Source organism: Gopherus evgoodei, chromosome 24, assembly GCF_007399415.2.
Source record: "Gopherus evgoodei ecotype Sinaloan lineage chromosome 24, rGopEvg1_v1.p, whole genome shotgun sequence".
NCBI classification, from domain to species: Eukaryota; Metazoa; Chordata; order Testudines; family Testudinidae; genus Gopherus; species Gopherus evgoodei.
The window spans coordinates 9,503,232-9,527,648 of NC_044345.1; the positions used below are offsets into that span (position 1 = coordinate 9,503,232).

Sequence of the window (24,417 nt, forward strand, 5' to 3'; positions counted from 1 at the left end):
CGGCCCAGAGGTGGCTGCATTTCACTGTGAATGACACGATCTCAGTTTGTAATTGTTTTGTGAAACTGGTGGAGCTCTTGGGGAGCTCAGATGCCAGCTGGCCTGATGACAGTGCCCTGTCCCCTATTGCAGGGGAGAGACAGGCCGTTAATGACCTTTGTTACCGGTCCTGATGGGAAAATGAAGGGAAGCAGTTGGGTTTACTTCAAAGCTACAGTGCTGGGAAAGAACCCAGGTGAAGGTGGAATCGAGGCCAGAGGGGCCCCCTGCATAGTGGGCTGAAGCTGGAAAAGGAAGCTGATTGCCAATCACAATGAAGGCCGTATTGCTGATTGCAATAGAAACCTTTGCTCCCAGGTGGGGCACCCGTTCCACTACATAGGAGCCCATGGCACTGTCTTCAGAGCAGTTAATTGTGTGTGGAATGCGCCTGAACTCTGGGCTGCCCGCTGCGGCGTAGGGCAAAGCTCCCGCCTCCCGAAGCAGGGGCAGGCGCAGGCCTGCTGGAAGGCAGCACCACGGATGGGGAGCATGTCCAGTGATATTTAAAGTGAGAAAGGCACCAGCCTAAGCCACAGCAGACCTGACGTCTCTCTCTGGCTCTGCTACTGGCATGACGTATGACCTTGACCCCATCACTTTTCCTTTCTTTGTCTGTGTAGATTGCTGGTTCTTGGGGCAGGGACTGTCTCTCACTATGGGTATGAACAGCACGGAGCAGATGGGGCCTATAGATGCTAATGTAATGCTAATAATAAAAGCTCTTTGTGCTGGACTGAGACTGGACATCAAGCTATATCATTCAGCAGCATCTGTAATCACAGCTCTGCTGTGATGCTACAGGGTGAGCTAGTATTGCAGCAGGAGGATGCACGTGGTAGCCTGTATCTAGCCAGCATTCCCTTCCAGGACTGAAAAGCCCAGGCCAGAATTCAGAGAGACCCTGACATAGGTTGAGAGCTGAAGAGCCAGGGAGAACCATAGGGTCTGTCTATGTCCTGCATCCTCCACAAAGAATCTCCCTTTATACTCATCGTGGTGTTCATGGTAGGTGTGAATTTGAATAAGGTCCATGACCTCTGCAGAGGCAGCTTCTATGGGCCTGCCTCCCCGCTCTGGGCATTGCGACGTGGACCACACGGTCACTCCGCCACTCAAATATGGAGTGTCTGGAGAGGTGGATGCACCAAACCTGAGTAGTGCTGCGACCGCCTGGAACGGGGAGTCAGCCCCCGCCCCCAGGAACAGGAGCCACTGTTCTGGAGTGAATGCGGGCCAGGCTCGTTCTCAACGCCCTCGCAACCAAGCCATGACTCTTCCGTGACTATGGGTTTCTTCCCCCTCATCTCTACCATGGAATTAACTAAAAATTTGCATGGCAAAGTCATAGCCTTAATCACAGTCCATCCCCCTCCCTTCTCCATCAGGTGATGCTTTCTCCAATCTCCTGGCCTGGCAATATCTCAGGAGTGTTGTAATTTTCCTCATTGTCTAAAGGGATAGGAATGGATGTGAAACTGACATTTGTAAGTTACATGGTTATAAACAAACAAACAATTTTTTTCTGCATTCAGGGAATATCAATGTTGAAACTGACTGGTAGCTAGTTCAGGGCAAAATAATTGCACTTTAATATCCCTGATGGGAAAAAATTCTGTATGGTTTTGTGGATATGAAGCCAATACTGAGCTCTAGAAACAGAACAGGGGAAGATAGAAATTATAAGGTTCTTTAGAATTTAATCGATAATCTAGGGTGACCAGACAGCAAATGTGAAAAATCGGGACAGCAGGTATAGGTGTAATAGGAGTCTATATAAGAAAAAGACCCCAAAATTGGGACTATCCCTATAAAATCGGGACATCTGGTCACCCTAAAATAATCTGAGCCTGCCTGTGGGTTTTTTGAAACAACCCAGAGATCATAGCAGGGATAATCTATCAGACAGTGGTGTTTTCTGTGGGACATTTCCATCATGTGATCAAATCTTTGCTGGTATTTTGCAATGGGAAATAGCAGGAAAACTGATATTCAGCTATGGAAAGTGCCTCTGTAGCAGTTATTCACTAGGGAGTTTGTAAAGCACAATGTGTGCCACGTTAAAAGCAATGTCAAAATAGCTCTGAACTGTTACTGGCTGCTGTGTAAATATTAAGCTTTGTTTTTTGTTTAAAAAATAACTCTTAACTCATTAAAAATAACTCTCTGTGGAAGCTATTACCATCACTCCAGTTAATAAACTAAACTAGTCTGTCTGCATTTTTACACGATATCATGACTCTAGGGAGACAGAGAATTAAACATTGTTTCACTTCATTTTCACATAGCAGAGAACAAATCAGCCAACACGTAGTTCCCTCAATAGTCCTCCGCCTTTTAAAATTTTAGAAGATCTATCCTGGTCAATCTAGAGCTTCTCCACTGTGCATGTTTGTCAGTGTATATTTGATGAAGTTTTTTTCTTTTTAAAACTATCATAAAAAACCCCTCCAAAACCCTTAAATGAAAGAAACTGACCCATGAGCAAACTGTTACGGGGACCATGTGGCAGGAACAAAATCAATTTCAAATGGCACCCAAAACACAGACACAGGACTGCAGATCAGTGTATAATGTCCCCACTCCGTTCCCAGACTTCTGCGATCCCGCTGTGAACCACTGATCCTTGAAATGTGAGACAAAGATCGGATGCGAGAGCCAGCAGATCAGAGAGCCTGGGATGAAGTGAGAACGAACATTTCATTAACACCGATCAGGTTTCTCATAGCCTCAGCTTCTGGATTCAGCATTTCTGATGTCAGTAATTTACAGTAATAAAGAACGAGATCACAGCAGGTCTGTTTGGGACAGTGGAGGTCAGGCTGGGTCTAAGCTGCATGCCTGTACCTGGGACTCGGGTACAAAGAAGAGGTAAGGGTCCACCTTCATTTTAACTTCACTGGCGTATTGCTGGTTTCTGGCTTGAATGCGGGGGATTCATACCGGTTGGTGTGTCTGTCACTGCTGCTCTCTTCTGGATGGAATCAGAACTGCTTGACCACCCATCACAGGCCCTGTATTGCTAAGAGTTGATGAGGATTCTCCTTGAGCACAGGCAGCAGTGGCCGGGAGCGCCTACCCACGGGCATTCCCAAGCCTGCAGCATGGTGATAACAGCAGTGAAATCCAAGCCAGATTTCTTAGTGTTATAACCATTGTGTGGACAAGAGCTAACCCAGGCCGATGATGCATAAACTGCTCCCAGTTCCAGTTGAGGTGCAGCTTCCCTCAGGTATGATGAAAATCCCCAGAGAGGTCCAGGGTGATGAGCACTGGATGCTGGCGCTGCCTGACAGCAGGGACACAGACCCAGTGTGCAGTCTCTCTAATTGCTGGCTCTGAAGTCTGTGTGTAGCTTTGCCAGCCCTGGGTCCAGCTGTTCCTGGTGCTGAGAAGCAGGCAAAGGGGATTTATCTCCCGTCATGGCCCTATACTGTGTGTACAACATCCCAGGAAAATAGACCAGCACATGGACCACATGAAGGCCCGTGGACAGCAGAAGGTGTTTTGAGCTGGGACCATTTCTCATTTCAAATCCTCTTGCTGCCCTCTCTTCATTCCCATGGAGACAGTTTGGGGGGAGGCATCTCAGAGATCCATTATTTCTGTTGGCAAAATCCTACCCCCAATCTCCCCACAGCAAATTTAAACAGAAATGTTTTTTTCCCACAGTGAGCTGGTGGAACTCACTGCCACAAAGGTCAGAGAGGCCAAGAGCTTAGCAGGATTTGCAAAAGGACTGGGGCTTTTTCTGTGTACCAAGAAGATCCAGAGTTGGAAGAGTAAGGCGCTTTGGAAGGGGCTAGCCACCCATCTGCTTCAGGGCCAGTGGAGGTCAGGAGAAAACTTCCCCCCAGACAGCTTATTCCATTGCTACAGAGTTTCAGCCTCTGAGGACGCTGGTGCTGGCCACTGTTGGAGACAGGCTAGTGGCTAGATGGGTCCTTGGTTGGATCCAGTGTGGCCATTGCTATGTTCCTAGGTCCTGGGCAGGGGAGGGAGGTGCCAGCTTCTTTTGGAGCCACCTGGCACTGTCCCTGTCTTTTTCTGGCAGGTTAGCTGGGCATTAGGCTTGAGCCTGCACGGTGAGGACGGGGTCAGTTTGAAGGCAGAATTACCCCTCCACATCCTACAAAATCAGTGTTCTGTGGTGGGAGGCTGCAGTCTTCCTGGCTGGTGACCAGCTGTCCCCCAGGAGGCCCTGGTGCTCCCAGACAGTCATGTTGTCATCACCACGCTACTGAAAAGGAGGGATTAGAAAACACTTTGGCAAGGGGGAAGGAAGAGTTGCATCCCAGCTGCTCCCTTGGGCCCCGGGGCTCCTGGAACTAGCGAGAGCAGGAGTGGCACCTTTGGGGGAACTAAAGCTGCCATCCTCTGGTGGATGCACTGGAGTTGCCCCGTGAGACATGGAAGGAAAGGAAAGGGGGAAAAAATGAATGAAAGAAGGAAGGAGAGGTGAAGAAAGAAAGAAAGAAAGACACCAGGGGAAACAACCAGCTAAAAAAGGCTGAAGTGATTCTCCTTGGAGCTCAGTGTTGGGTGGGCAGGATCAGACGTTGCTGATACGGACGCTCAGGGGGCTGCCCCCCCGCTCTGCTTTCTCCCGGAAGGTCTCCTCCAGCTTCAGCTTCTCGGGGTCCCCGAACCGCACTGTCTCATGGACACAGCACAGGGGGGACACCTTGACCACCTGGTCAAACAGGCTGAAGTCGGCCACGTACTTGCCGCTGGCCGAGAGGGAGATGACTGGGCTGAACTCGTAGCCCCACAGGATCTCCTCAGGCAGGTACGAGGTGCGCACCTGGCAGGTGGCGCTGGTCGACTCCACTGTGCCGCTGAGGATCACCACCAGCTCGAAGTCTCCTTCACCCGTGCGCAGGGCTGTGTCCCGCAAGGGACTGGAGTCATCCACCACGTGGTAGAAGGTGAGGGGTAGGATGAGGAAGGGGCTGTCGGAAGACGTGTCCACCTGGAAGTCCACATTGACCTGGTTGAGCCGGATGCAGTCCCCTTCCTTGGTGAGGTAGGTGTTTAACAGCTTGCCGGTCACCTGGCAGCCAATTAACAGGCTCTTGCGCATGTTGGCCACTCGGATCATCAGGCAGGTCTTGCCATTGTGTTGGGCTACCACCGCGTTCTGGCTGAACTTGATGGTCTCAGCTCTCTTCTTGGGACGGGCGATCTTGGCCAGGAAAGTGCCGGTGATGAAGATCTCCATGATGGTGGTGAGAACCAGCTGGCTGATGAGCAGCACAATGGCCAAGGGGCATTCCTCGCTGATGTACCGGAAGCCATAGCCAATGGTGGTCTGGGACTCCAGGGAGAAGAGGAACGCCCCAGTCAGCGTGTGTACCTGCATGACACATGGGGTGTGGTTGGCCGGGGGGTCAAACTCCAGTAGGTCCCCATGCAACAAGGCCACCAGGTACCAGATCACCCCGAAGATGAACCAGGTGCCGGCAAAGGTGGCGGAGAAGAGTAGCAGCTTGTAGCGCCACTGCATGTCAATGAAGGTGGTCCACAGGTCCTTGAGATAGAGGAACCGCTTGTCTGCAATGTGCTCCATCCGCACATTGCTCCGGCCGTCCTTGGTCATCACGCGCCGTTTGCGCAGGCCGGAGCCAATGAGGGGGCGGCTGTCGGTCTGGGTGGTCTGGCTGTAATACACCTTAGTGGCAGAAGTCATCTGGAAGAGAGGGCATAAGGGATGGGACATGGTTAGGAGCCACCTCCGGATGGGCTGAGATCAGACTCAAACGAGGGCCGTTGGGACTGAGCATGGACAGCAGCTGGATAAGACAGGCAGACAGACACGCAGCCTGTATTTGGATTGCTGGGTTGGATAATGTATTACTAAGTAATTTATTATTAAAGCTAATGAATGTTTGCCACTTTAGCCAATCGTACGGAAGGGAGACGAGGGACGGTTTCTATTCGCTGTTACCTCTAGGAATGTTAAATGTTTCATTCAGTGATCACCATGGGATTTTTGTGATTGAGATCCTGCCCTCTATCTCCACCAGGGACACCAGAGTGTGTTTATTAGCCCTTCTGATTCCTGGGCTCACTTTTCAGTCTTTCTCCCCGGTGCACTCCAAATACTGGAGAAGCCTGCAAGAGAAAATTGCAAATTAATCACGAGGGGGCAAGATTCTATTAGTTTTAATAATAAAATTACTTAGTGATACATTATCTTTTAGATTCTACACCACTTCTGGGCAAGGACAGTCTGCACAGCTCCTAGCGCAATGAGAATCCAATCCTTCTTTTTCTTAAACAACCCTACCAGTTCTTCGTAGATTTGCTAGAACTGAAGTGACTTATCCTGATAAACTCAATGCGCAGACCCCTTTCGTTCCCCCTGGCTAGTGTCATGAAACCAAATGTGCCAGTTTTTCAAATGGGGAATGACCCAGGGATTAAATACCCAGGCATGGATGTGATCTCCTCAAATTCATTGTCAGCTGTTAAATGCTGTAATTGGAAGCAGATGGGCCATGACTGTAATTCTACAAGGCCTGTGGGTGAAGCAGAAAGTCAGTGTCTCTTTCAGGCGCATTGGATCTAATCTGCCGGGCAGACAGACAGGCCAAACAATCCAGCTACCTGCCTGACAAAGAGGGCAAATCCTGGCCTGTTGAAGTCAATAGTAAAACTCTTGCTGAGTTCACTAGCGCCAGCATTTCACCCAAAGGGTCCTTCTACACTGCAAAGAAAAACCCACCACACTGAGTCTCGGAGCCTGGCTCGTTGCGCTAAAAACAGCAGCATAGATGTTGGGGCTGGGGCTGGAGCCTGGGCTCTGAAACCTAGTTGGGGGGAGGGTCCTAGAACCCAGACTCCAGGCCCAACGTCTGTTTATAGCCCCACAAACCCAAGTCATTTGACCTTGCTCTGAGATGTGATGCGGTGGGGCTTTTACTGCAGCGTAGACGAACCCACAGACACTGTCTGTCTCTTGCCATACGAATCTATCTAGCTACCGAACGATTGTCATTTAAACCTCTCTCTCTTCATACACCCATCTCTTTTGATCTCTATCTATCCCCAAACACCGTATCTATCTATCTATCTATCTATCTATCTATCTATCTATCTATCTATCTATCTATCTATCTATCACTGAAGCCTTCCCCTGTTTTGCCAATAGGACCATCCTCAAGGTGTGTGTGTTGAGCGAGTTCCACAGGTTAAGGGTGTGGAGCTGCAAAGTATCCTCAGGTGGAATTAATTTTTCCACAGTCTGGTGCAGGAGAGGGGTGGGCATGTGTGCAGTAGACTTTCCCCATTCTCGTCCCCCCCGCCCCCAGTCACACACAGCCTATTCTTGAGTGACACATGGCTTTCTGGTCCAGGAAAGGATGTAGGGGTTGCAGCTGGGGAGGGATGGAAGTGGCTGATCACTCCTTTCAAGATGGGAAGGAAGTCAGATGTGAATCTCCTTCTCTACCAGTCCATGCCCATGCAACCTGAGCTAATGGGCCTCTCCATTAGCTGTTAGCAGTAGAGGGCCTATGACACACATCCAGGCAGTTCTGCACAGTAGCATGTGAATCCCTGAGACCACTGAGCTCTAGCCTGAGTTGGAACTAAGCAAGGAGCCTGATCTTATTTGGAAATGACCCATCTGTGACCAACTCCCTAGATCCTTGAAGCAGCCTGAGCACTTACAGGCTGAGGGTTATCCTGGGTTCAGGGCAGGTGTCATTACTAGGAGAGGATGTTACAGTTATGACTCTAATCTCACCCCAAGGAACTTCCCCAGGCTGCTAAACTGGTCCTCAAAAGTCCTCAGATTGTATTTTTTTCAGCCTAACGACTCTCTAGAGACCTGGAAAAGGACCCCAAAGCCAGTGCATCAGATCCTTTCAAACCTTAGAGATTGGCCTTTTTGATGCTAAGCCTATTCTTATTTATTTGTACGACAGTGGCCCTGAGAGGCTCCAGCTGAGATCGGGGTCCTGTGGGGCCAGATGCTGCACAAACACATACTGTGTGAGAGGCCCGGTCCCCACAGAGCTCACAGTCTAAACAGATGATGGGTAGTGGAAAAGGAAACTTTACTTTCCCCCACACCTTGTTTTACAGATGAGGAACTGAGGCAGAGCGATTAAGGGTCAGATCCCCAAAGAAAAGCAGAAGTCTAACTCGCGCTGAGGTAGGTGCCGTAAGTATCTTTGAGACTCTAGCCCTAAATATGTTTCCCAAGGCCACATGGAGACTGTATGGTAGAGAAGGAAACAGAACCGCTGTTGTCCAAGGGCTAGTTTAGGTCAGGGCTTTGACCCTGTGATGGGTTATTCACCCACACCAGAGTGGAAGGGGTTAATGGAGACCTGCCACACCCTGGCCCAGAAAGGAGCAGTGGGAGGTGAGTCCTGCAAGCAGCCTAGGGAGGCTGCGCAGGAAGCAGCCAATTGGAGGGAAGCTGCATGGAACAGCCAGTCAGGGCCCAGGGGGGCTCATATAAAAGGAGCTGCACGGCCAGAGAGGATCAGTGGCTGCTGGGCACTCAGGGAATGAGCATGGTATCCCTGAGAGGATTAGCAACACCTTGGACAGAGCAGCTGCTAGCAGAGACTGGGGGAGCATGAGGGAGCCCCTGGCTGGCTACTGGGACTAGTGGGCTGAATGCCCAGAGAAGAGGGTGAAGAAGCTGCTGGGGACATGCGGAAGCGGCCCAGGGTATTGAAGCAGCAGAGACAGAAGTTAAAGAAGCAGGCTGCTATGCACAGGGTCCCTGGGCTGGGACCCAGAGTAACCGGTGGGCCTGGGTACCCTTCCCCACCACTGGGGAAGTGGCAGGATTTGGACAACACTGATTTTCCCCCCACACACACATGCACCCCCTGGAAAGGGGGAGATGCTGATGGTGGCATGACTGGAGGGCCGAGTCACGAAGAGGACACTGTAGTACTTGGATTGAGGTGGGTCTGCAGGCGGAGATGACAACAGAAGAGGCAACACCAGGAGAGGGCCTTTGGGTGGCAGAGCTAATCCTCATGACAACCAGCAGGAGGTGCCGCTGTGGTGAGTGGACCCCATGACGGACCCCAGGACCAGCCTTCCTCTAGCATTTAATTCCTAGTCTTCCCCACTACATGTTTCATTTGTCGCTCCTATCAGTTCTGCTCCAGCGTGCTAGCAACAAGGGAGGCATGAGGTCACCAGATGCTTTGATGGTGAGTTACTTTGGCCTCTTTCTGAGCAGGGACTTAGAGTGCTGCCTGTTTAGCTTGTCAAAAAGAAGCCTGAGAGGCCATTACTGCATTTCTGGGGGGGAGGGGATAGCTCAGTGGTTTGAGCATTGGCCTTAATAAACCCAGGATTGTGAGTTCAATTCTTGAGGGGGCCATTTAGGGAACTGGGATAAAAATCTGTCTGGGGATTGGGCCTGCTTCAACCTCCTAGGGTCCCTTCTAACCCTGATATTCAATGATTCACAGGGAGAAAATCTCAGGTACTTAAAGGCTCTTTCCCTAGCAGGGCATATGAAAAGCCAATAAACTGACACCAGACAAATTCAAATTAGAAATAAGACGTGGTTTTTAACAGTGTGGGTAACAAAGCTCTGGAACAAGAGCAGTGCTGGGGTCTCCATCTCTTGGGTTTCAGGTCAAGCCTGGCTGCCTTTCTGGAAGACGTTCCTGAGCCAAACACCAGTTCCTGGGCTCAGCTCAGGGGTAATGGGTGAAACTTAAGGACTGTGGTATACAGGCAATCACAGGAGATGATCTAATGGTACCTTAAGTGCTGCAAATTCACAAAGGGCTGGGGAAAAAACCAGGTCATTCTAATGTCCCAGTTCTTTCAATAATAATAGATACTACAAACCTCCTTTCCCCGCTTTCACAAGAAAGTGTCACTCTAAGCCCACCACTGGCCAGAGCACAGGGGGCTTGATATTGTACATGGATTTGTTTTTATTGGTTAAGTAGGCAGTGTAGAAAGATCAATAACCACCATGGATAAAAAGATCTTTGGCATGATAGTGATTAACCTGCACAGCAGTGGCCCAGCTGTGGCTGCAAAAGCTCTTGCTGGGCATGGATTTCCTACCCCACTTTAGCTGATATGTTGGTGGTGGTGTTATAGCCAGAGCCCAGGGTGTTGTACAGACACAGTTACTGCCGCAAAGCATTTCAGGCAAGGTGTGGGATAGGAGGTGACATATCTTAGGTCTCCTGATTCCCAGTCTAGCCCCCTATTCAGGGGATCTCATTAGTAGCTGCCCTAAAGTTTTAATCTGAGCCCCCTTTCATAGAACCATAGAACATCAGGGTTGGAAGAGACCTCAGAAGGTCATTTAGTTCAACCTCCTGCTCAAGGCAGGACCAGTCTCCAATTTTTTAATTTATTTATTTAGCCCCAGCTCCCTAAATGGCCCCCTCAAGGATTCAGCTCACAACCCTGGGTTTAGCAGGCTAGTGCTCAAACCACTGAGCTATCCCTCCCCCCAGCTTAGATTGGTTTAAGGAAGGCTTTGCCCTGGTCCTGAATCTCAAGTCTCCGAGATTATGTTCGCCAGCCGATGAGCTGTCCTTTTGCAGCTAATTCCCAGAGATAAGATAGAGCAGGACGTGCAGTACACAGTGGTGAACGGGAGGGGGTGCTCAGGGAGTTAGGATGAGAAGGAGGGTGATGGGGCAGCTTTTACAGTAAGGGGGAGAGAAAAGGATCATGTGACCCGTGATCTGATCCTGCTCACTTTAGTCACAGCACAACACCTGTAGTGGGATAATGCTGGCTGCAGACCAGGCCAGCAGGGGAGGGTGTCTCTGATCCTACCTCCGTCTAGTATGTAGCTGGCCCTCGTTACCCAGCGCGGCAGTGCCGTGATCCCCAGCGTCTCCAGTGGGAGGTAGGCACCTAAATATCCTTGTGGGTCAAGCCCAGAGTGACTTGCCCCAGGTCATCCAGGAATTCTGTGGCAGAGCAGGGAACTGAGCCCAGGCCACCAGCCAGCTCTCTAACCACTGGCCCATCCTGCCTCTTAAGGTGGGGCTGGTGCCACCAGAAATGCACAGGGCTGTCCCACTTCTCAGCTCTCTCCCCCACCCTGGTTACGCATCACACACTGCACCGCTCTCAGCAGGGAACCGAGGCAGTAGCACCCCCAGTGCGTTAAGCAATTAGATGAGCCTCTCCCAGCCAGCGGCTGCCTCTCAGGCTTTGAGTCCCACCGGGGCAGCTAGTTTCTAACTCGTACATGTACACACCGCAGTCAGCAGATGGCTGGGAACCCTGACTCCTGGAGCTGCATAAGCACCGGCCCCGACCCTGATGGAGGAACCTTTTTCACATGGCTGTGGGTGGCTGCCTGTTACAGGTGACCCCAGTCCAATTCCCAGGTTGTCAAACAAGGCTGCCTACTCTTAGGGAGCCCCCTAACAGGTGATATGACTGAACAGGCTATGGAGCTGATCCTAAGCTCTTTCAAGTCAATATGAGTCTTTCCACTGACTTCAGCTTGCTGTGGATCAGGCCCTGAGCCAGAAGGACTTGCACGGCGGTTAGACATCCCCCATGAGTATCAGGAGAGGGTCATTTGGCAGCCGTTTCAGTTGGGATTAGTGTGACCAGATAGCAAGTGTGCACCCAGAGTTACCTGGACTCACAGGGCCTATTCGCCACTCAAGTGCTAGTAGTTTAAGTGGTAACCAGGCTACGTGGTGAGCATTCTCGAGCAAAAGTCTGCAGCTTTACAACCATTTCCCCCATATTGGTGAGTCCAGCACAGAACCCAGGCCCTGCCTTTTTCCACGCCGAATATGGCCCGCTCTGAATTTCCCCCACCTCAGTGGAAGTTTGTCAGGGAGGTTTCTTTGCGGGAAAAGCAGCTGCTTGGTGGGGAAGAGCTGACAGATTCCCAGCCAGGGCTCAATGCCATTTTGCTGGCATGGAAATTTGCAGTGAAAAGAAAATGTTTTGCTTTTTTCTCTCACCCCCACCCCCGCTAATCCACATCAATGTTCATTTCCTGCAGGTGGGGAGAGTTGCTTGGCAAAACTCTAACCTGCCCGTGTCCGGTTTTGTGGACTAGTAAGAGGTTCTGCCAGCCACGGAAATTCACGTGATGGCTTGTAATTGACATGATCCCTGGGTTCCATGTGAACAGCACGACCTGGGTGATCCGTGGAAGTGACCCATAAAACAGGATGGATGTGATGTGATACAGAGGCAATTCCATCCCTACGATCCTTCTGTAGAACTCAGGGGGTTACACCAGGGCTTTAATTTGGGCCACTGAACCTTTCATCCCTAAATTGCCTGTTCAAACCCAAGTTTCTGGATCGCGATATGCCGCTCAAACTGATTTAACAGCGTCCACACAAGAGGCTTAAACTAAATCAGCTTTGAAACTACAGCTTGGTTGGCAGATAATTTTTTTCCCCCCTATGAAAATTCCAGGTTTTCATTGAAAAGCAGAAAAACAAAACAAAACCAAATCACCCTGCAATTTTTTTCAGATTTCAGCCATGGAAAACTGATTTTTAAAACAAAAATTCAATGAAAACTGGAATATTTTGGTACAAACACATAGTAACACTCCAAGAAGTTTACAGTCTAAGACAAGGCAAAACAGGTGGGCACAATAAGGAAGTGGCTGGAGAGAGGGTGCAGGGAGGAGAGTGGAGAACCAAAGATAACGTAGGATGTACTAGCACACATTGGCTCAGAACTGCACACAGCTAATCGGGGTGGTGATCACAAAATTTCCCATTGGCTTTTCAGCCTGCGAACTATTTTGGATTCTGCGTTATATCTCTTTAATTATTGTTCCAACCAATGTATTGGTACTGAAGGTCCAGCGGCCTGCAGTTCCCAGGATCTCTCCTAGGGGCATCCTGAAAGCTAATGGGCCTTTCTCTCCATCACTGTTGTCATTTATGTGAGTGCAGATCGCTGCCATTCTGATTTACCCCCGCATTGCACTGGTGTAAACGCCGCCCTGAGGTGCACAGGTGCAGGGTGATGGAGAATCAGGCCCCAGTACAGCCATTGCTCCACTCTAGGGCCTGGTTTTAATGAGACTGATGTTGTTTTGGCAGGGGTCACCAGGTGGCGCTCTTGCACAGTCATAGGAGTGGCGTTAGTTCGGGGTGATGCTGAATTCTGGGGGGGCTGTTGCAAGCAATAGGGCAATTGGTGGAATCTCTTTAACTACAGTCAGGTCTAGGGGGCAGAGCTACACCCTGGGAACCAGCCATGGGTGCCTGGGCTGAGACGCCTGAAAAGAGGGTTGCCTGCCTGCTATCTGGGACGCTGCTGTTCTAGGACTGATGCATATAGTGTAAATAAATGAGTTACATTCAAAAGTCCTCAGTCTCTGCAGCCCTACTCAGTCCTCCTATGGACACTGACCTGCCAGCAGAGCAGTGACAATATCTGCCCCAACAGCAGCATGTGCCATCACCCCCCCTCCACCAGTGAACCTTGACCATGAGCTGGAGAGACCAGCCCCAGGGCTGAAGCGGGTGCTCAATCCCTCTGACCTGCTTGGCTCTTGCTGTCCCTGCTGAGAGAGCAAACCTGGCTGCCGCTTGGGAGAATGATTTTTGTGGGGGAGACATTCACCCGCTAGGAACCAGACTGAGACCCGACAGACTCGTTTCACCCCTGGGGACCATGCAACGGCTATAAAGACCCCCCTGATCTTAAACCAGCCCTGCCACAGATTTGCTTGTGGCCCCCTAGACCTTAGCGTGCTCCTGCTCTTCCTGGCTGCCCAGTGCTTCCCTACAGCCTCTCTGCTGGGGGCACAAGCTCCTTCCCCTCTGCAGCTCCTACCACCTGCAACCAGCCACAACAGCCTCCCTCTCCTTCACATGCCCACTGCCCAGGCCTGGTCATTCCTTTCCCCGCTGGGAGAAGGGCGTGGCTAGGATCTGCATGCAGCATGGTGCGAAATCCAGCTGTATTAGCAGCCTGTAAAAACCTGTTGATCCATCCCCAGACACCGCCCCCCATCTATCTATCTGTCCCTCTAACTATCCCCATACCCAGCTCTCTCTCTCCCTCTCCATCCCTCCTGTCATCTCCGTGCCCCTTTCAGAACAGGGGCAGGTGTATCTGATGGGCCACATCAGTCACTTGCTAGTTACCCCCCTCCCCAGGGAGCCTTGGGTTCCTTTGTCACATGCTCTGCGACCCTCCCTTACCAGCACCCATAAAGCACCTGCGTGCAAGATGCCCTAACTAGACCACGCCTCCTCTCACCAGGGCGGGCAGCCTAGGCTCCTTCAGCCCAAGAGCGCTCCTCTCCCCTCCTCTTCCTCTCGTCTTTCATTACCGTCACTTTTCCTCAGTGGAGGAGCCAGGCCATGAGAGTGCGGGAGCACAAATCCCTCGCAGGGGCACCGGCCTGTCACCCAGAACGCCTCGCACACCAAAATCCTGTCTCACTGCACGGCTGAGAAGTAACCGGGGAAGACAGCTCCAGTCACTGGAACCGAAGAGTACGCTGGGCATAAAGGCATCTCCAGAATTTACCGGAGAGGAGATCCCAGCTCATCTTGCAGCTAAAGCCTGGGACCCGGAGGCAGGATGCTTGGGTTCTGTTCTGACTCTGCTACTGTAACCACCCTGGGCCTTGCTTTCCCCATCAGCACCATGGGAGCCCAGTTTCCCAGGGCTGCTGCGTGGCTGACAGGTGTCTATAAAGTGCTTTGGGATCCTCAGGTGAAAAGGGTTGGGTGTAATGATTGAAGGCATAGGGCAGAGGTAATTAGCAAGAGGAAATATCTGGCTGTGAAATGCAAAACTACAGGCCCTTTCCCCTCGCCTGGTGCCATCACCAGCTACTTACCAGGCTGCTGGACACATGTTCACATCTCAGCTATTGATTTCAAAGCACTTTGCCAAAACGGGCAGCATCAGCACCCACAGTTTTACAGAAGGGGAAACTGAGGCACAGAGAAGAGAAGTGACTCACTTAAGTGCACACAAAAAACCTATTCCCATCCCAGAATAGAACGGAACCCAGGCCTCTTGGCTGCAACTCCCCTGCTTTAACCCAACAGGTAAAATCCCAGCACTGGGAACAGAACCCAGGAGCGCTGTTGCCTCCTCTATCCCACAGCTAGTGTCTAGTGGCTAAAGTAGGGGGCTAGGAGTCAGGACTCCTGGGTTCTAGTCCCTGCTTGGGGAGGGCAGTGGGGACTAGTGGTTAAAGTATCAGGGGGGCTATGAGTCAGAACTCTAGGGGTCTTGTCCCAGGTTGGGGAGGGCAATGGTTAAAGTAGGAGCTCTCAGTGCCAGTCTAAAGACCAGTTACAAGTCCAGGGAGCTATGGTGACTGCCCACCTGGGGGAACCAGCGGGGAGAAGGTGGTGGGAAGCCATGGGGACAAAGTGGATACAAGGGAGGGTCAGTTGTGTGTATCACGTGACAAATTTCTGGGGACACCCCTGCTGCACAGACCTTGAGAGCGCTTCCCTCCAGAGCTGCTTACCCAATCTCTTTGCAGTGTAGCTGAAAGCCAGCACCGCTACACAGCAACAGAGGGTGGCTGCGTCTTCGATGGCATCCCACAATCGCATGGGACCCCAGTACCACTGGGCCTTTTACTGCCATCTACCTAGTCATGTCCTGTCCCTGTCAATGTTTGAATACTTCCCTCCACCCCAGCGAAAAGCCTCAGTTTCATGTTTTCGGTTTTGCTGCCTGAACAATAAAGTTACCACCAGAGTAGACAGCTGGGTCTCTCCACCAGCTCCCTTTGGGGCCTGTGTCTAAGCCCTTCTCGGCTGGGTCCAAATATAACATTTGGCGATGAAAGATTTCTAGCCCACGAGTGCCCAGTACTGCCTCTGCCTGAATAAGAAGAAAACATATGCTAATAATACTATGAAAAGAGGGAGAAACTTCACCTAGAGGCACAAGGTGGCCAACTGCTGCTTTTGCTGCTGGGACAGTGAGAACCAGCCAGCTGGCGAGGGGGAACTGGCAATTAACAAGCTGCTACCTGGAGCTCCTGCGAACATAACAGTGAGGGGAAAGTAAGCAGTCCTTGGTTGCCCTCATGCAAGCAGGCAGAGAAAGCGAAACAGCTCAGCCTGCACTGAGGGTCTACAGCTAGCAGAGGGAGCCCAAGCACAGCTGAAGGAAGAATTCTGCAGCCTGCTGTGATGGCACAGAGCCAGAAGAGGCAGGTCAAGTGCAGATTCTGCAGGGCCAAAAAAGACAGTTTCTTTGGGGCAAAGGACATCCAGGAGCTGTGAAGTCCAACAGCAGAAGAGAGAAAATGGCAACTTTTCTGGACACCGTTGGTGAAGTTGATGACAATTGCAGCTCGTGAGTAGCGTACCTTGAACATTTTGAGTAATTTGTAACTTGTGACCCCATTCCAGACAGACAACGAGTTTCAACCTTGTCGACAGTGATGGGTCTGAAGGCACATGGACTGCTGCATGGCCTGTTGTCTCCAGCTGTGCCCAGAACTGCCACATACACTGCAGCAATGCAGGAATATTTTTCTCTTACACCATCAATGATAGCAGAATATTGGTTCCATGAGTGACACCAGGGAAGTGGAGAGTCAAAAGCACCATTTGTTGATGCTCTAAGGAAGTTGTCAGAGTATTGTCAGTTCAGACAACCATTAAGGGATGTCCTGCATGACTAATTTGTCTCTGGACTATGCGGTGACCAGACCCAGAAGAAGTTATTGACTCTATCAGCACTTACTTTCAAGAAGGCTTTGAAGTAGCAGTTGCCCTGAAGATTGTAGCGAAGGTCTCTCTGGACTTTAGTGTGAGCCAAGAAGTTCACTTTCTGCATTGGTGAGAAAGAGAGGATCATGGGAATGTAAAGAATTTCCATGTGGCCATTGTGCACAAACTATGCATGCTGAGAAAGATTGCTGGACACGCCAAATTATTTTCAGAAAGTGCCAGAAGAAAGGACACATCGCTGTGACCGGTTACATAGTTCGTCAACCAGCAACAGAGAGTACACGTCCACACTACAGAGTAAAATCGAAATTAATAAAATTGATTTTATAAAACAGATTTTATAAAATTGATTTTACGCGTCCACACTAGGGCACATTACTTCGGTGGTGTGCGTCCATGGTCCCAGGCTACCATCGATTTCTGAAGTGGTGCACTCTGGGTAGCTCAGTAAAAGAATGGGACCAATAACTTCGATTTCCGTCCACACTAACCCTAAATCGATTTAGTAATATCCATTTTAGGGTTACTCCTTTCGTTTAGCTGGAGTACAGAAATCGATTTTAAGACCCCTTAAAATTGATTTTAAGTGCCTTGTAGTGTGGACGGGTACAGCGTTAAATCGATTTAACTCTGTTTAAATCGATTTAACGCTGTAGTGTGGACCTGGCCTAAGTGTCCAGTGAGGATGACAGAACTGAACCTAAGAAAGGAGGAAAGTCAGAACTTCATAATGTGGGAAAAGACAAGAGCTCTAGTGACATTGACCAAAATCTAGCACTACACATGTTATAGGAATCTGGAGTCAGCGATGGCATCTGGATCATGCCCTTGATTGAAGGAGTTTTTACAAGAATGGAGCTTGATAATGGAGCTGCTGTTTCACTGATTCTTGCATCTACCTATCACCGGACTTTTGTCACAAGTTCCTCTGGAAGAAACCTCCACAGTTTTGAAGACTTAAATTGGAGAAAAGTTGTTCCCAAAAGGGATACTCCAGGTGGAAGTTCAACTGGATGGACAACCAGTTGTTTTACCCTTTGTGACAAAGTTCCTCCTCTACTTTGGTGGGTCCTGCGCGTATTGGCGGATTTGCTTGCCTCAGAGATCTTCCCCTCTGGTGGTACCCACTGTCTGGGTCAACTCCTCCTGTGTCTGCTCAGGAGTTGGGAGGTTTGGGGGGAACCCGGGCCCGCCCTCTACTCGGAGTTCCAGTCCAGGGCTCTGTGGATCGCAGCTGTCTATAGCGCCTCCTATAACAGCTGCATGACAGCTACAACTTCCTGGGCTACTTCCCCATGGCCTCCTCCAAACACCTTCTTTATCCTCACCACAGGACCTTCCTCTTGGTGTCTGATAATGCTTGTCCTCCTCAATCCTCCAGCAGTATACTCTCTCACTCTCAGCTCCTCGCCCTCTTGCTCCCAGCTCCTCACACACGCTCCTTCTCCTCTGGCTCCTCCTTGCCTGACTGGAGTGAGCTCCTTTTTAAACCCAGGTGCCCTGATTAGCCTGCCTTGATTGGCTGCAGGTGTTCTAATTAAAGTAGCTATCTCCACTGCCTTCTAGGAAGATCTTAATTGGCCCCAGGTGCCTTGATTAACCTGGAGCAATTGCCATTTGGTTACCAGGGTCCTAGGGATTTGTTTAGCCTGGGGCTAACATACCTGTTTCTCAGCACTTTACTGTAGCTATCTGGCCTTGCCCCATCACACTACCCACTTCGTCAGATGCATGTAATGGAAATTTCCAGAGGCAGGTATAAAGTTATTGTTAAATATGACAACCAGCCAAAATATTGCAAGCTCAGAGTGTGCCTTATGTTCTGAAGCCTCTGGTAGAGGCTGATTTGGATTGTTTAGGGAACATTGGAGTCCTGTCACCAGTTTCACACAGTGAATGGACTACACCCATCATACCAGTGATCAAGAATAGCTCAGTCCGAATTTGCAGAGATTCAAAGTGACACTGAATCCAGTTTTACCTGCAGACTGTCCACAATCTTGTACTGAAGATTTGTTTGCTACGAGTGGCGGACAGTGTTTCAGTAAATTGAATTTGCTCTGTGTATGCCAAAAATGGAGATTGAGCCCACATCTCGCAAATATCTCACAACCAACACACAAAAAGATGCATTTTGTTACAACATGATGCCTTTTGGTATCACATTGGTACCTGCCCTGTTCCAGAAAGCCATGGATGAGATTCTGAAGGGACTGAATAGAGTTCAGTGCTATTTGGATAACATCCTTGTTACAGGAAAGGAGTAAGAAGCTTAACTCTCAAAAGTTGGATGCTGTTTTGCAGCGTTTAGAAGACCATGGACTGAGAGTACATGAAGACAAATATGAGTTTTTCAAACCTTCAGCTGAATCCCTTGGAGATGTAATTGATGCTACAGGGCTTAAGGAAATTGCTGGAGAAAGAGCAGAGTTTTTAAAGTGCCACCGCCAGAGAACATGTCACAGTTACGTTCATTGCCAGGACTGCTTAACTAATACAGTAAATTTCTGCTCAATCTGGTGACGGTATTGGCGCCTCTGCATGAACTGTTACAAGCAAAGACAAAATGTAAATGGGCTAAAGAATGTAAGTATGTATTTAAGGAAGCAAAGAAACTGTTGACATCAGCCAACATTCTTACGCACTCTCATGCTTTGCTACCATTGCAGCTGGATTGTGAAGCTTCACTAAATGAAGTGGGTGCAGTTCTTTCCATGCACATTTTCCCTAATGGGATAGAGAAACCAGTTACCTTTCAGTCACAAACACTCACCATGCCTGAGAAGAACTATGTGAAAATAGAGCAAGAAGCTCTCAGCATTACCTTCATAATTTGGAAATTCCATACCTATCTCCATGGTGGACATTTTACCTTGCTGATGGATCATCACCTGTTACTTTCAATTTTGGACTGAAATGTGGAATTCCATCATTAGTTGCTGCTCGTATGCAGTGATGAACATTACTATTTTCAGTTCATTCCCATACTATTCAATTTGGCTGTCGCACCTACCATGCTTAAGCTCCTATCAATGCAAAGAAACGTGGACAAAGTGTTCTCTCTGTTTGATGGAAAGGTTGCCCATCGCTAGCACCGACATCAACAAATAACCCACTGAGGATGCTGTTCTTTCTCTTGTGAAGGGAATGGTACCTCAAGGTTCAAAAGAATCCTCCGTTTACACACCACATGTCACATCGACATGAATTATCTTTGAATCATGGTGGCATCTTATAGGGAAGGTGAGTGATCATTTTGAAATCACTTCAGTCTCACATTATGTAAGCTCTTCACAAAGATCGTTTGGGCATTGTATGGAGGAAGACAATAGCCTGGAGTCGTGTCTGTTGACCAGTGAATGATGATGATATTGAGAGGAAGGCAAAATGCTGTATTATGTGCCAGCAAATTCAGCATGATCCTGGCACAGCTCAAATACACCCATGGTTGTAGCCTCAGGCTCCATGGACACACATTCACATGGACTTCGCTGGACCATTAGAAAGTTGTATGTTCTTGGTTGTAGACGATGCTTATTGGAAATGACCAGAAGTTTTCAGAATGACTTCTACTACAGCGACCAAGACCACTGGGAATCTTCAAACCTTGTTTAGCCAATTTGGTTTGTTGTTACAGTTGGACAATGGACCTCAGTTCTGCTCTGAAGAATTTCGGAGATACGCTCTGTTCCATCCATCCTGCTACAGAAGGACTAGTGAAACGCTTTGTATAGACACTCAAGCTAACAAGCCTATTTTGAATCCTCAGCAGACATTGGACAATTTCATGTTTGCTGCAGGAAACCACATGCTACTACCCTGAAGTCACCTGCAACTCTTTTCTTGAAGCCATCTTTGCAGAGCTGTTGGGAGTGGCTTTGTCCTGATGTTGCCTCTCATGCGTAGCCAAATCCCAAGCTCTGCAAATTGATCAATGATGTGAGACGTGTCATCATTCTTTTCAGGTAGCAGACTTAGTCTCGACTCGCATCTATGGCAGTGGAGTGAAATGGATACCTGGAGAACTTGTAAAATGCAGGGGTCCAGTTTTATTTGTGGTGAAACTATCCAATAGTGTTTTATGGAAATGACTTATGGACCAATTGCAGCCTCAATAAGTACTGGGGTCTGAGGATGTTCCAGCAGGACTTTCTGCTCCTCCAGTCGAACCTCCTTCCATTACAACTCCTAATTTTGGTGACTTGTTGGGAGAAACTTTGGTACCAGATTCAGTTGATTCCATACCAAAGCCAGCTGCACTAACTGTGCTTGTTGTTCAGGATACTGCCAGATCACCATCGCCTGTTGTCCCCAGACAGCGCAACAACCAGGGATGTGCCTGCACTTATAAATTGTTTGTTTAATATATTGCTGTTCCAGGGCAGAATAATCCCTCGGTCCACCCATAACGTTTTGTTAATGTTTTATGATAGCCATGTAAAGTATAATAATGTATGTATATTTGGTAAGTTTTTAAAAGTAGGGTGGAGAAATGTGATGTCCTGTCCCTTTAAATGTCAGCGTATTCCCCCAACCCCGTGAAAAGCCCCATTTTCCTGGTCTTTTTTTTTTCTTTTTTCCCCCCAGTTTTGCTGCCTGAATAGTACACCTGCCACCAGAGCAGATAGCTGAGTCTTTATCAGCTCCCTCTGAGTCTGTGTCTGGGTCTATCTCCTTCTCTACTCAGTCTAAATATAATAGACCTACCCCTGTTACTTGACTGGAAGCCACTCCCCATTGTCCCCATAGAAATGGGGGTGCTTGCTTGAGGATAACTACAACCATGCTCTGGGGAGGCTCCCATCCGCCCCCCACTTGCCTTGGTGTGGCTGGAGGGCTGCACCAAAGGATCAAGCCTTTCCACTCCAGAGACTGGGGCGGGATGTGATGCAAATGTGTGAAGGGAGAGAGGGGGGCTGGAAGGTGGCACTCCAGGGTGAGGAGGAGAGGGGGCCCTGCTATCTTACATAAGACCCCCAAAGCTGGGCTTTCTCTCCTCTCGCTAATCCCCGGCCTGGGAGATAAATGGAGCCAGACACAGACAAAACCCGCCAGGGAAGAAAGCGATGTGTGTTTCTGACTGAGTCACGGCCAGGCTCTAACCCCCCCCCCCCGCCCCTTTGCTTCCCCCAGCCCAGATTGCCTTCCCTGCAAATAGAAAACAAGCTGGGAGGGAACAAGAAAGGCCTTTTTCATCTTTGCGTCAATGTTTGGAAACTTGTCCTGGAAGCAAAGAGCTCGGCTCATCCCCCTCTCCCCCCGGAGTCACACGGCCCCTGCGCCATGCTTTCTCGCTTCATTGTTCTTTCCGGTGGCTGGGGCCAGTGTGGTGTTGGGCCAGGAAGTGTCTTTCTGTGCATTCACCCCATTCGCCTGATTGCCCTTCTCGCTCCACACAGGCTTTGTGCGCCTGTCCACCTCTCCGGCTGCTGGAAAGAGGGCAGAACTTTCCATGCCCATAATATGCCTGCGGTTGGCACCACCAGGCTCCTCTCCTCAGGCCTGGGCAGGAGGAGTGGTGCCAAGTGCCAGGGGTGGCTGTGGTGTGAGGATAAATCTCCCTTCATTATAATTCAGATGGGATGCAGAGCTGAGATGGATGCGAGAGTGGGGGACACTAGGTGGCATTTTGGGTCCCTTTTCTCAGACTTGACCCCATCTGTGGCTGAGTCATCAAAATGGCCGTGCTTCCCCCTCGTTAAACTCTCCTGATGGCGTCGCTTTCTTTTGAGGGTCCCCTCAAATTACTGGTGCATGTGGCCATCCAAGAAAGAGAGAGGCTGGAGCATTGATCAGCTGGCCATGCTCCGGGGAAGCCCTGTGTTAATATTCTGCAGTGCACATTCCCAGTCCCTGGTGCCTTTCATCCTGCCTGACATCTCGCCTACTCCCTCACCAAGAAGAAGGATGCTGACAAGCAGCGGGCCTTTATTTTTGGCCTTCCAAGTGGATCAGATTGTGCTCACAGGGAGAGATTTTTTTTTTAAATCTTCCTCCCCCGGGCGTCCTCCCAAGCTCCCTCTTCCAGCGTCGTTGTGGTCTTATTGTGAGACCCGCGATATTTGCTGTTTTTCTTTCCAGCACCAGCTCCTGGAGACAGCAGATTAGGCCTCTCCAGGTTGAACAGAAAAATTGGAAAACGTGAGCCCTGAAGATCCAACTATTATCACTCCCTGAATTTTAACACACCCTTCAGAATTTCTGACAGGGCCTGCTCCTGGTGTTTGAATGCTTGGTGAGGGCAGTACATGAGTTAAAGTAGTTATGTGATCCCACAGTCATCTGCCCAGCACCCAGGGCCGGCTTTAGGAAGTGTGGGGCCCAATTCGAACATTTTCAGCGGGGCCCCGGCAGGGATGACTTGAAAAAAACATGTAAAAAAAAGCCTTTCATTTCTTAGCAACCGATTCCCTATAAAAAGTTCTGATTTAAGGGATGTGCCACAGTATGTATTTTTTCTATCAGCAAGGTTACCATACATCCGTATTTTCCTCCCAGATGGAGATTTAAGAACCAAAAAGCCTGACGTCTGGGAAAATACGGATGTATGTTAACCTTACCTAAAGTTCTTTTTTAAAAAGATGGTCCTGAACTAGAAATGAGCTCCTTTCACATATATTGGTGCCCACCACTCCCTGGGGGTGTGCTAGGGTGACCAGATTCCTGATTTTATAGGGACAGTCCCAATTTTGGGGTCTTTTTCTTATATATGATCCTATTACCACCCCACTCCCTGTCCCAATTTTTCACACTTGCTGTCTGGTCACCCTAGGGTGTGCACATGGGTGGGTTCCAGCTGCTCCCTGCCCCCATTATTGAAGCAGGTGTGCAGGATTACTGCAGGGCCGCCCAGAGGCGGGGGCAAGAGGGGCAATTTGCCCCAGGCCCCGGGCTCCACAGGGGCCCCCACGAGAGTTTTTTGGGGCCCCTGGAGCGGGGTCCTTCACTTGCTCCAGGGGGCCCGGAAAACTCTTGCGGGGCTGGGCCCCAGAGCTTCTTCCGCTCCCGGTCTTTGCCAGCGGGGGGGTCCTTCTGCTCCGGGGGAAGGACCCCCCGCCAGCGAATTACCGCCGAAGCGGGACCTGCTGCTGAAGTGCAACCTGGTCTTTGGCGGTAATTCAGCGGTGGGGGGCCCTTCCATTCCGGGACCTGCCGCCGAAGTGCCCCGAAGACCCGCGGCAGGGGTCCTCCGCCACTGAATTACCGCTGAAGAGCGGGCTGCACTTCGGCGGCGGGTCCTGCTTTGGCGGTAATTCGCCAGCGGAGGGCCCCACTGCGGGTCTTCAGGGCACTTCGGCGGCGGGTCCCGGAGTGGAAGGGCCCCTCGCCGCCGAACAGGGCCAGCTCTAGAATTTCGCCGCACGGGGGGCGCCCTGCCACTTGCCGGTCCCACAGTTCCGGTGGACCCTCCGCAGGCATGCCTGCGGATGCTCCACCAGAGCCATGGGAACAGTGGACCCTCCGCAGGCACGCCTGTGGGAGGTCCACCGGAGCCGCCTGCCGCCAATGGCCCCAGGCCCCCGGAATCCTCTGGGCGGCCCTGGATTACTGCCCTGGGAACTGCAGGGCACCAGTGGACATGGGGCTGGCTGGAGGTAGGGTCTGGCTGCAGGCAGGGCAAGGGATGTGGGGCTGGCTGGAGAAAGGGGTGTGTGGGGTGGGCTGGCTGGGCCACAGGGGGTGTGGCATGGGTTGGCAG

At 50.3% G+C, this 24,417-nt stretch overlaps 1 protein-coding gene across 5 annotated transcripts in view; it reads right to left on the reverse strand.

Moving 5' to 3' along the window:
• Positions 1-2,296: 2,296 nt before the first annotated feature.
• Positions 2,297-24,417, reverse strand: part of KCNJ10 (potassium inwardly rectifying channel subfamily J member 10) — a 65,367-nt gene continuing 43,246 nt past the window's right edge. For 2 of the 5 annotated variants that reach the window (XM_030542432.1, XM_030542433.1), the window contains exon 2: positions 2,297-6,153. In XM_030542432.1, the coding sequence (XP_030398292.1) occupies positions 4,592-5,758 (1,167 nt within the window). In that variant the 5' untranslated portion in view covers positions 5,759-6,153 and the 3' untranslated portion in view covers positions 2,297-4,591. The remainder of the gene's footprint in view (positions 6,154-24,417) is intronic. The other 3 variants (XM_030542435.1, XM_030542434.1, XM_030542436.1) reach the window with 3 other exon arrangements.